Raw genomic sequence first — 12,767 nt, 5'->3', positions numbered from 1 at the left:
AGCAGTCCTTCTGACTGTCTGGCATCTAGTGTGCGAAGCAGTAATATGGCTACAATGGTAGCTGACAGAACCACGTGTATTCAACAGCTGAGAAACTTTCAGAAACTGGACTTTTACAAGAACATGCAGAATTCATGTTGTGTGCTTCTCAACTAGCTACAAGGACAGTTCACACAAAAAAATCTACAATGAAGCTTAATTCACTTTATAGTGCTGAATGCTTGCACCCCAAAGATGAGAGCACAGTCAGCATACTCTCCATACAGCTTGTATGAATTTGCTACCAAATATCAACAGATATAAAATTCACCTTCTCTTTAGCACTTCTCTCTTCTCTATCCGGTTAAACAGCTCCTGTTCTCTCTCCTTTTCTGTCATTTGTTCCAGTCGAGCTCGGTCTTCTTCATCTCCCATCAGATCTTCTCCATAGCCATCATGGAATTCCTCATCTTCAGATGAGGAATCTGAATCTGAGCTAGATGAGGAGCTGTTGCTTTCTGAGTCAGAGACTTCTCCTAAAACAAAAACACAAGGCAGTGAGATTCAACTGGGGCAAAGCCCAATTGCTTCATTGTAGCACGTTAGCAAAGGATACCAAGAATGAATTTTACACTCCTCTTCCACTATAGTAAAAGCATGCATATCGTGAAAACTAAACCCAGGAGGAAATACTTTATTACTGTAAGATATGCATGCTAAAAAATGATAGAATGAGCAGTACTACATGTGAACACAAATTGGATTATACGTAAAACTTCTTAGTAGAGCAAGCAAATTTTAGGAGACCTTTTGGTTAGTGTGTTAGGGTCTTAAGGTTAGATTTCTATGCCTATACGCTTATGTCCCCGAGAAGTTGCTTGTACATCCATAACTTTGTAAGTGTGTGTGCGCACCTCAAATGCCACTATTAACCACCAATACTCCTCCTTATAGCAACCTGAAGAACCAAAATTCATCATTTGAAGACTGCAACACTATGAATTGCTACATCACAAGACAAAGTTGAAACACACTACCCTCAGGACTGGCAAGGCCATAATGCTAGCTCCGTTACTGTAACAAGCCCTCCCAGTTACACATGGACTTAGGAAACAGCTGACTCCCCAATAATATTGGGTAACACCACCTTTAAACTTGATCCAAGTCCAAGTGCTTTGATTATCTCACCTAATCAACAACATTACACCAAATCACAAAAGCAGACATTAGGACTCTTTCTTTCACTTTCATTCTAGTCTCAGTATTTCTGAAAACTTCCAGCTTTACAAGCTTACACTGTGAAAAACCTTAATTTGTATGCACTGATATATACAGGTTCAGTCACTTCATGCTTTGTCTGTCTCCGCTGTGTTTAATATACTTAAAACTGTAGGCTCCTTCATATTCTTTCTTAACTTTTTTTTTAGTATCGAATGAAATCGCAACTAACCACCTGCAAACCTTCATAGGCATGATGAAAACAGGAAAAAACACAGGAAGTCTGCCCAGCATTGGAAGAGATTCATTATTCATGTAAAAAAATTCTGGCAGAGTATTTTTGTTCTTCCATGTCAGTATAAAAGTGCAAGGATTCCAATTCAGAACAAATGCATGCAAGATAAGCTCCTATTTGCATCACGCAACACTATACACCTCTCCCTTTGTCATCACAAGAAGTATGGGAAGGGAAAATACATCAATGGGAATAAAAGAAAATGCTACCCACACTACAGATGGGACATGCTAGAAGGAAGAATTTTCCAGGAGAATGTCAAGTAATGAAACATGTCATACATTCTTCAGTTGAAACAGTATTTAGTGTTGTGTTTGTAATGGAGTGCTTACAGCAATGTTATACTGAATTAAACTTGCCATGGCTTGAAGCGCATATAAGAGTCATTCAGACTACCGGTAACACAAAGGAAACTCTTTGAAGGTAGTCTTTAACATCACCATTTAACATTACTCTTCATTGTGCACAAAGGGGTAACATTACTTGGAATTACACTGTAAGTAGATGCACATGTTATCCTACCCTCTTCAGGTGCTGAGCTCTCAGCCGAGCTGTCTTTATCTGAGCTGCCTGAAGAGGCAGCTTTGTTCATCTGTTTCTTCATGGCTCCTTTCTTCTCTGCCTTACCCGCTTTTCCCTTTTTTTTGTTTTTAGAACCTCCAACAGTCCACTGCAAGGAAAGAAGCAAGAAAGGGATCATGAGACACGAACATCACTCTTTTCTGCCTCCCCCAAAACACTGGAATAAAACCAACTGAGAAACAGCCCAATACCCAATGGAAACAAATCAATCATACAAGGGGGGCGGGGGGGAGCCAATAGGAAACTAATCAAATGAAAACATTTTACAAGATTTTGGGGGTTTGGGGTGGGGTGTTGTGTGGTTGTTTTGGTTTTTTTCTTAAAAAAAAAAGTTATCAGTGCAAGCCAACAGTTAGTAGGACACTCCTTTTAAAAACAATGAAGACTTCAGATTCTGCAATATCTGCCAGGAGAAAAGAGGTACTGAAAACATTTTCCTAGGAAAATAACTTTAAACAACCATCCAACTATATTTGTAAAGATTAGCTTCAGTTTGCTACTATTAAACAGAAGAAGCAACAGATGTGTTTCCAAAACTAGTTTATTCAAGAGCAGATTTTAGATTTCATGAAGGCACACCAATTACACATGACAGTCTTTCCAAAATCTCAGTTTTACCAGGGGTACACAGCATCTGTATTTTTATGCAACAAACCAATAGCGCACTCACTCATAGACAGTAGTGCCACTGCCTGCATTTATGTACACAAGTCGGAATCAAATCAGAATAACAGAAGTCAGGAAAAAAAGGAAAAAAATCAAATGTCAAGTCTTAATTTTAATTTTCTCTTAACATCATATCCTCATTTAACTTAGACTGCACTTTCCAAGTACAGGACTTATACCACCACATACACACAGGTAACAACTTTAAATCACAAAGTCCCAGGAGAAGAGCTAGTATTTACCTTACAATGTGGTTTCTTATTAGAATTTTTGCATTGTCCCAGCTACCTGGGTAAAGCCACAGAACAGAACCAATAAGGATTGCCTGTGTATTATTTTAAGGCTTCGCAATATTTTGCACTTCACTACCTCTCCTAGAAATTCTCAAGAAGCAAGACCTTCAGGGATAAGACAGTTTCTTTCTAAATAAATATATATATATTTAGACTGTTATCATCTTCATACCTGTATATTACTCTCATCTTTCATGCACATCATTGTCTGTTCAAGCACGCAGCCTACTAAAAATATATCACTAACTCAAATGAGCAAATACTCCTTTTCATAACTGAGATCTTGCACTCAAAACTACTCCAACTGGAAACAAAAAAAAAAATCTTTATATTTGACCACAGCTACACACAAACTTCAGGCTTCTTACCCACCCACTCCTTCCAGGGCATGAATCAAGTCCATCCCTGCAGTCAGTAATCATTCCATCAAATTTGATGACTTCTGCCTGATTAGGCACCATCTTCAGAGAACCCTGATGTTCAAATACTCTAAATGAAACTCAACCAAGTAGTTAGAAGCTACTACCTGATCTACTAATATCTTTAGAATTTCCCAGGTTTCAATTACTCTCACACCCAGCCCTGTACCTTTCATATGACCACCTGCTTCATCATCTTCATTAAGCATCAGCTGTGCATTCAAAAAAGTATCTGTCAAAGGCCAGGCAGAAGTTTTCTTTTCTGAAGTAAAAGTACAGCTACCTAGTGGTGTAGGTAATTGAAACTGAAATCCATGCCCTATACAGTTAGCCCAGTCTGTTATGGTTCATAGGATAGGTGAGAAACTGCACAGAAAGCATCTGACTTTGTATCAGCCTGAGCTTGCTCTCAAGTCTTTATTGGCTTCCACACTGAAGTTTTACAATACTGCTGCCTAATAATATTCCTGGTTAACTATGCCGTGTAAATCAGTTAAGAACAAGCTTCTACTCTGCCTGAATCTGCTCAAACCTCAACATTAAGGAATCATCTCCCAGGCATCACAGAAAAGTGCATTTTTGCTATTTGTTCAAGATCTCACCTACTGCCAGCATACCAGTGAAAACACAACAGTGAGAAAGTGAAACTGAGCATTTAACAGGGAGAAGCAAAACCCTCTGAACCATGGATGCAGAGGCACCTCCTTCCCAGAGCTCTGCCACTTCTCTTCAGTGTTCTAACACTGAATTATACCATGCGTCAGCATGCTGTATAGCAAGGAAGAAGCACAGAGAAAGCCACAGTATACACCACAGTTATATCAAGACCTTGAGAGGTCATGCTGAGATGAAAGAAGTTAAGATCAGATAAAACCAGCAAGACTTCAGTTGTTAATAAAATGTTTAATAGCTGTAGATACATGTGTTACAGATCACGATTGTCAGCCTTTGACTCACAAGCAGAATTGCAGAGAGAACCTGGATCCAGGAAGATGGGACTGAAAGGAAAGCTGTGTGACCACCTCTTGAACAAAAAAAAAGTAATAGAAAAATCTGCCCTAATCTAGGAAATTTTGCTTTGGTTTCTATTTCACCCTGGAAATTACACTTCATCTCACTTTTGTTTACGCAAGTGACCTCTACATCTTTTAAGTCACAATAACTGTTTGTGACCTCCCAGTTTCAGTGCTGTCACAAAGCCAAATTCTTCCTCATCCAACTCAGGTGCTTCAGGCGTTATTCAGCTACCCCAATCCCTCATGAATGCCTCGTCATTCCTGGTACCACTACAGGACAAGACAAGGGTACAAGCAAGCCTTAAGGACAAATAAATCATCAAAACCAAGATGTAGTCAGTGCGAGGCTCTTAGGCTCACAAGACCATCAGTTGTTATTTGGACACTGAGTGACCACTCCGTGTTGTTCAGAGACTAACCAACATCAAGTTTCTTCTTGCAGCACAGGAAGACATAAGAGACGTTAGCAGGTCTGGGACGGGAGAAGACAATACTGGAAAGCCATGAGGTGCATGGCAACCTGCAGTCCAAACCAGTCTCTTGAGCCCTTCCCTCACACTCTAGCACACCAGCAGAGATCAGAAAGGCAGCGACATGTTTGCATGTAACATCAAGTAAAAATGCACACACAGTTATAGTCAGAAGCATTTGTTTGCTCTGTTTCCCTTACCTCCATGCATCTCAAACAGTAAACAATAACCATATTTTCCAAAATCTGTCCTCTATTGCTGCTTCACTAGGTTCCCTCTTCCATGTTCCAGTCAGGCAGAGCCAGTCAACACTTCTCACATGCTTTCCATGATTGTAACACCTCCTCTAAACAGCCCCTCTGTTCACTGCTGCCTCCTCAGCCACCATCTGGAACCCTCCATGGTTCCAGACACTGCGAGTTAATAAACCCATGCAGCAGTGTGCTGCAACATGGCTTTCTGCTTATTGTTTAGTACTATCAAACAACAGAGCTTTATGGTTCATTCACAGTAAGTAGCCAGGAGAGCATTTCAATTTTTCCTCTTGCTTCAAAGGTTCACAGTGCTAATAGCTTGCATATTTCCCCAAAGTCATCCAAGTTAAGCCACAGTACCCAGAATCAACTGCCAATAACAAAAAAAAACACACATGAGAAATCAGCCAGATTTAGAAGTCAGCTTCTACAACAGCAACTACACAAAATGATTGAAGAAAATAATTTATAGCTCAGCAAACCTGGAACATATTTCCACTAGGGAGATGAAATGAGATCGGGCGGGGGGAGGAAGTGAGCTCTGAGAGTGCAGAGTGCAGTAGAATTGTCTTACCCCTCCTGCTCAGAGAGTCGCTATTTTCTTCTATTCACACAGTACCCAAATGCATTATCCACTGAGATTTTATTTTGCAAATAGGTATTCTCCCTGCCCTTTTTTTTTTTTTTACATCAAACCAAACAGAGGTGCACAACCAAGGTTACCAGCCTGTCCTTGCCATATCCTTCCCTCCTGGATATGTCTTTTATAGGCATAAGGCAAATTACAAGCCACGACATCAAAGCAAAACAGGTCCCTTACCAATGTGCTCCTTTCCTAGGCCAGATAAACCTACACACCATGACAACATGACAGCTTATGAGCACCAAGGTACATAACATTAGCCCAGCTTACAAACTTTCATCCATTCTCTCCCATTCATACAGGGAAAACAAAAGGCAGTCCTCCAGGCAAGTCATCAAACTGCAGTTTCAGCCTGTCTGAAGACAACAGCAGGCAGCACAGATATGCAGATAAGGCAGCATTTGCTATCTTCAGGGTTTCTTAAAGCTAAGAGAACTCTGGAGACAGCACTCCAAGAGCTAACAAGGAGGAAAATGCTCTCCACCACTACTGTTAAAACTAAATAGTAAACAGAAAACCCTTTTTATTTTTCTTGCCTTTTGGGATCTGCACCTGTCATTCCAATGCCTCAAATACTTTCACAATGACAACAGCCCAGCAATTAGAAAATTTAAAGGACCATTTTAGACACAAGGAGGAGACTAAAGGTGTCACCAGCAAAATGGAAAGGAGATAAGCAAATAAAGGAAACACATTCTGAAGCCATAGAAGGCGCTTTGCTAGGAGCTGCCTGAAAGAAGGCTTTATGGGCCAAAATATCACCAGACCCCTGATCCACCTTTATTGTCTGAGTACTGCTCAAAGGAGCTCACAGAAAGGTAACTGTGGGTAACTATGAAAAAAAAAAGTCTACCTGTAGTAGGTTCAAATTCAGTTTAAGCTGCAAGTTAACATTTGCTCTAGAAGTATTTTGAGGGGTCCATGTGTTGAAAAATGGCAAGAACTGTTGAGTGACAACATCGAGATGGTAGATACCAAATGCCAATGAAGAAGCACTCTCCATAATCAAAAACTTTGGGATGCTACTGGCTGCGAAAACCTGCAATGTTTTATTTCGGAAGCCTGGCCCAAACAGCTGGAGATGGCAACAGCCATAAAACACTTGGTCAATGAGTGCCTTGCATGGCTCTAGCATCACCAGCCAGCAAGTATCATCTTGCCTAACAAAGGCTTAACGACTTCTCTAGATATTAGACAGTGCCTTATGACTGGATTGTTCTCAGCAAAAACTGCTCCCCGGGTACAAAGGAAAAGTTCATTCAGTAAAAAAAAATTAAATAAAAAATCACATATTTAATTCCAATACCTCCATAAGTCTATTTCTGGAGCAACCTGCTCCACTTCAGAGCTCCTGCAGACTCTCATACCACATAAATCAAGTCCCCAGAAGTTATCCCCACGCTAGTTTGCAATTTAAAGAAGCTACTTGCAGGCCAAATTTTATACCGAATTTTATACCGATTTTGTCCACAGCTGGTTCACATTACTTCTTTGGACATGCTAGCCTCCGTACAATTAGCCTGCACTATTCAGATTTGCACTTGCACTTTGTTTGGGGTGGGGGGAGTAATAGCACCTCTCTTCCTTAAGGAAAGCTTTACTATTCTACTTGTTAACAGCTGAAGGAAACTGTCTCCAAGAAAAGTCAAAATTACAAAGCACACACCTGAACAGCTGTGTATAGGAAGATTAAAGCACAGCCAGTTTCAAACTTCTTAAGCTTGAAAAAATGTATGGCAAAGGCCTCACAGGACTGGAGAACCCACTCATTCTTGGAGACCTAATTAAGCAGTATTATGAAATAAAAGCACACAGGGAAGGAAGACTTTTAGCATTGTAATCTCTACAAACTCACAAAAGACACCCCCAAAGCAGGAGGAACACATACAGTTTTCTGCTAATCTGTGGTTTTCTAGAGTGCTCTAACTTGAAGTGCAGTAAGTAGATACAAACTTTCAAGCCCTTTCCTCATAATAGGGGCATAAAGCCTCCTAGGCCGACTGTTATTCGAGAATGATTTCCTCACTGGCTGCATGACCACTGTTCACCCCTTCCTCTGTCCCATAGCTCTTGAGATCTTCAGCTATGTCATCTCCTACTGAGTCTGCATATTTGCAAATAAAGGCCTAAACAGATATCCCTCACTAAACTCCAGACTAGTACCAAGCATTTATGATATAACTTTTCTGTTTCTGGAGTTATCTTCTACTGTCACGCTGGAGCTGTTAAAAGGCACAACCAAACCCCTCACAACCTTAGAATGAGCGTAGAAGGAGGCACAGACTTACACCAGCATTTCTAACAACAAACCTTTCAAGAAAAACAAACAGGAGCTCCTACAGCATTGTGGCTTTCTGTCTAATCTACACTGATGTTACTGAACTTGTTGTAGAAGTCATCCAGGCTTCAACTCGCAACAGGAAGAATTCTTTTACCGTAAGCAATGATGCCAGGATAAAAGTAAGAGCAAAAACCCAGAATTAACCTACTGCAACTGAGAAACACCATCCACACAATGTCTTCAATATGCAACGAGGTACCTTGTGGACACATATACCTCTAGCACAGTAGCCCCAGTAGTAACTTGGCTAGCACCAAACTGATTACATGCACCAGGCTAACAACAGTTGGGATGGTGAGCTCTTGGGCAGTCATGGCCACACATTGCTCCAGAGATAAAGGAACCATCTGTCTCCACACCTGCATCCAGCTCATCTCTTTGCAAAGGTGGTACTTCTTATTGCAAAGCCCTGCAGTCATTGTTATTCATCAGTTGTCAGAACAACAGTTCATAGTCAACTCAGTCATGCATGTTCCACAGACCCACCAGAAGATGGTTCAGAGCATCCCTTCTATTTTATTGCAGGCAACTCATCTTCAGTCCCTTGGCTAGGTAATTTGATTCAGACCACACAGGTACTTAAAATGTTACAGAACCCAGCATCTGCACCATGAACACCTGATGTGGCTATGAGCTTTCACAGAAGCACATTCTCACCAAGACACACAAAATATAACGTTAAAGATCTACTGAAATCCCTTGGGCACCACTGTATAGATGTGGCATGATTTGTACATGTTGTTATTCTATAATTCCAAAATGCATTGGTTTTCTCTCCCCAATGCCCCCAAAACTTTCCTCCCTTTAAAAAATGCAGAATGCAGCGTTAGACTCTGAAGCTCAGATTTAGGCTCCTGTCCCGTAAATGGAACATAGTGACAATCCCGGAACATATAGCACTTGCTAGGAACCACAAAGGATGTGCACACTACAAAACCTGGGTGGAAGCAAATGGGTGTGATTAAGCACATTTGCCCAGTTTCCATGCTTTTGCCTCGAGGTCCTCATCTTGCAGGAAGACCAGTAAGACAATTTCAACTTTTAGACCCCCTCTCCCAACGCCCAAGGTTGAGCAAACATCAAACTAACCACAAGAACACTGATTAAAACCAAAGTTGTTCAAGCAGGAGTAGTGTAGTCAAGCCTAGGGATGCACACAACTGAATGACTGGCAGAAGCAGAACTGTCATAACCCAGCCTGTCTCATCCTGCTGTGACAAGCAGCAGTTCAGAATGCGTATTTCAGGCACAAGAATAGAAGCAAGTGTCCTAATTACCTCTTCTCTAAATCTTTTCCTCTTGCTGCATGGAGGTCAGAAAGAACAGAGTATCAATTAGAAATGATACACAGATTAGAAAGTATCAAATGCACATGGTGCAACAGAGATACTACTGCATCTGCAAGGTCTGTGCAAATTCATTAAGAGATACATTGTCATATTCTACATGGACAGGTAGACCTTACTTGTAGCTACACAAGCTAAAAAAATTTTTTAATAATATTATTTATTCTGTCAGTCTTCAGAGATAAACACAGAACAGAAACATGCTGGTCTCCACACAGCTTCGAATAAATAAGCTGCATGCCAGCAGATCAGAGCACACAGTGACAAACTGAGTGGTCACCCAATATCAAACCTAGTGTCTAGTCCATCCATAATTTTCTCTCTCCTAACATCTTAAGCATGTATTAGATACAAGAGTCTTTTTTTTTTTTTGGAACAGGACTGATTGAAACAGAGTTCCAAGCATATTTTCTTCAAAAATGCCTCAGAAAAAAAACCTAAAACACACGTTCTTTGCACTTATTGGAAGAACTCTGCTACGCTACCAAATGCTTAATAGCTAATAGTTTATCACTAGCCTACCCTATTGGTCTTCAAATTGTCGTAATGAATAAACCTTCCTGTAGTTTCAGCAAAACCCACCCCAAACAGCTCCCTATTAAATATTTAAGAATGAATGGAATAAAGGACCTCTCTACATTGCACAGAAAGCTTGCAAACAACATTTGTAACGTTTCAAGAAAATGTTTTTATTCGAGTACCTGCCTGACCTGTTTGTCAGCTCCTCCGTTTTAATAAGCTGATGTCAATTTTCATTTATAGATGAAAGCAAAGACTTCTAACCAGCTCTAGAATGTAGTACTAGAACAAATAATAAAAACAGGCCTAGCAGATAAGCACTGCTATACAAGGAATTGAGAAAACCCTAGAACAAAGTAATTCTAAACTCTTCCTTGCCTCACTTTCTTCAAAAATGCCAATAAAAACACACTTCATTGCATGTTCAAATGACCAGACAAGCTAGTTGACAGTAGAGCTCTTGGAGAATCAAAGTAGCTAAACAGAACAGTTTTACCACCTGTAAAATAGTACCACCTGCCTTGACCCTTTTCCTCTCTGAGGAAGGAAGCTCTCTTCTAGAGCCAAAAACCCCTTTCCCTTGAATTCAGACTACAGCTTTAGCAGCTTCACTGCTACTTCAACCACATGCATTGCACAGGAAAAACACTAGTTTTAAGCAGGCAGATCACCAGACCATTCAGACCACATGAACACGGGATTAAACAGGCACTCATCTTTTCTACAGACATTCAGACTAATGTGTATACAGTTACAATTCAAAGCATATTAATTACAAGGGAAAAAAAAAAGTATTTCTGAGTACACATCCTCTGGGCTTAATGGGTGCCCATCAGTTCCACTGATGGCCAGTCCCACTTTATGAAGTCAGCAGGCTAAATATACTGTATGACAAATACACTTTCACTGCTTAGGTACAATCAGACAAATAACCCATAGTAAGTTCACTGATAACACAACAAACTCACCTCATCGTCACTGTCTGACGTCTCAGAGTCTGAAGATGCTGTAGGTTTGCTCACAGGTGGCTCCTTTTCTTCAGAGTCACTGCGTTTCCGTTTGGCTAATGACAAGAGCTCCTGGTGTGAAAAATTACACATTTATTTTAAAGTGTCATAATTAGTTTTACCAATCCAGGTCGGTGCACGTGCACTTTCTCTGTGATATTTGAGCACATCCCAGTAACGTGATTATCCCCACTAACTAAGGAACAAAGTCTACTTATGTTTCATAAATACACACACACACACAATTTTAATACAACTGGATGCTACAAAAGGATTTTGAGGATAACAAGCTAGAAGTAAATACCACTACCATTACTTTCTTGGTATAAATGACATAAGACAAATACTTTCAGAGTCATATTCAGGTCTGTTTCATCTGGATTAGGTAATAATTCAAAAACATCCTAACTATATTGTGTAGCAACTACCCAAAAAGCCAAATGCCACTAGAGAGCAGCTCCTTCTTCCAAACAAAAGACATATTTGCAATTATACACTTTAAAAGGGAAATACTTTAGGCATCACCACAATATCATGGCTGGTATTATTTAGCCAGCCTGTTCAATTCCTTTTCACTGTCCCTATATACCACAGAATGCCCTTAAAGCTTTGGATAGGCACAGAGCAGGCATCAAGCTCAAAGTTTGCAAAACTAAATAGAGCTGCTCTCCTCCAAAGGAAGCACTTGCAAAGGCAACACACACCAGCACAAAGAACTAAATGGCTCTCAAATAATCTCATGATCTGCTGTTCATAGCTTGTTCCAATGACAGAAGCACTAGTATAAAACAAACATTTCTGAAGATGCATTACTGTCTTTGTAGTCCATGACACATAATTTATTCTTAAAAACATTGCTCTGGGGCTGATGAACCTTAGCTGTGAGTAGAAATACAGTCACACCAACTTCTGCAGTCTTGGGAAGTCAATACTAGATTGGTTTGCATTAGTTTTACAACTGGAAGATTATCTCCACAGCAAACGGATTACAATTTAGTAGCTCAAATGAGAACATAAAGACTGCAGAAACTGATGACCTAGGCTACTTACCAACAAAGAAACCTTCCATTAGTAATGGCATTTTACAAACCTTTCTCTGAAAAAGGCATGCAACATCAACAGAGCACATTTGTGCAATTAACAGTTCTCTTCAGGAAGCTCCTGATGTTTTCTACAATCTTTTTTCTAGAATTTCTCTCTCACAACTGTCTCTAAGTAGTTCTTCAACCCAGACTACCTCCCTGGATGATATCTTGGCATATTTACCACTACTCCAAGCAATTTTCCTTCATTCTTTCTACCCTTGTCCTGTTTTCCAAGATACTATATTAGAAAAGCTCCTACTCCTTTGATTCAACAAGCCTAGATTGCCAAGGGAAGCTGTCAAACATTTAACCTACAGGGGCCCCACTCAGTATACTCTCATCCTTAAATCACACCACAAAAACATTGTTTCCCTGCTATCTCTAATCTTCATCCTTGCACATACATATCCCTGCTGTTATAGTGGCTACAAACAGCTCAGTGGAGGAAGAAGCACCTACTACTCAGGTACAGATGCACATGCATGCTTCCAGGGAACGATGGAACAGTTGCAGAACCATGTGGTTATTCCTACCACCATCACTCTGTTTGCCTGATCTACGCTAGATCTAGTCCAACTCCTTCTATTTGCAAGCTCTGAAGAAACTATCAAACTGATATACTAGTGGTGAGATG

The 12,767-nt window shown here is 40.3% G+C and overlaps 1 protein-coding gene across 1 annotated transcript in view; it reads right to left on the bottom strand.

The window, feature by feature from the left end:
• RTF1 (RTF1 homolog, Paf1/RNA polymerase II complex component) overlaps window positions 1–12,767 on the bottom strand; it is a 30,225-nt gene that overhangs the window by 16,185 nt on the left and 1,273 nt on the right. Inside the window, 3 exon segments of the mRNA XM_075502725.1 lie at window positions 311–515; window positions 2,015–2,162; window positions 11,010–11,120. Coding sequence (XP_075358840.1) covers window positions 311–515; window positions 2,015–2,162; window positions 11,010–11,120 — 464 coding nt within the window.

The sequence above is a fragment of the Mycteria americana genome, chromosome 5 (assembly GCF_035582795.1).
Source record: "Mycteria americana isolate JAX WOST 10 ecotype Jacksonville Zoo and Gardens chromosome 5, USCA_MyAme_1.0, whole genome shotgun sequence".
Lineage (NCBI taxonomy): Eukaryota > Metazoa > Chordata > Aves > Ciconiiformes > Ciconiidae > Mycteria > Mycteria americana.
The sequence above is the reverse complement of the archived record's forward strand: the minus strand, read 5'-3'. Positions and strand labels throughout refer to the sequence as shown.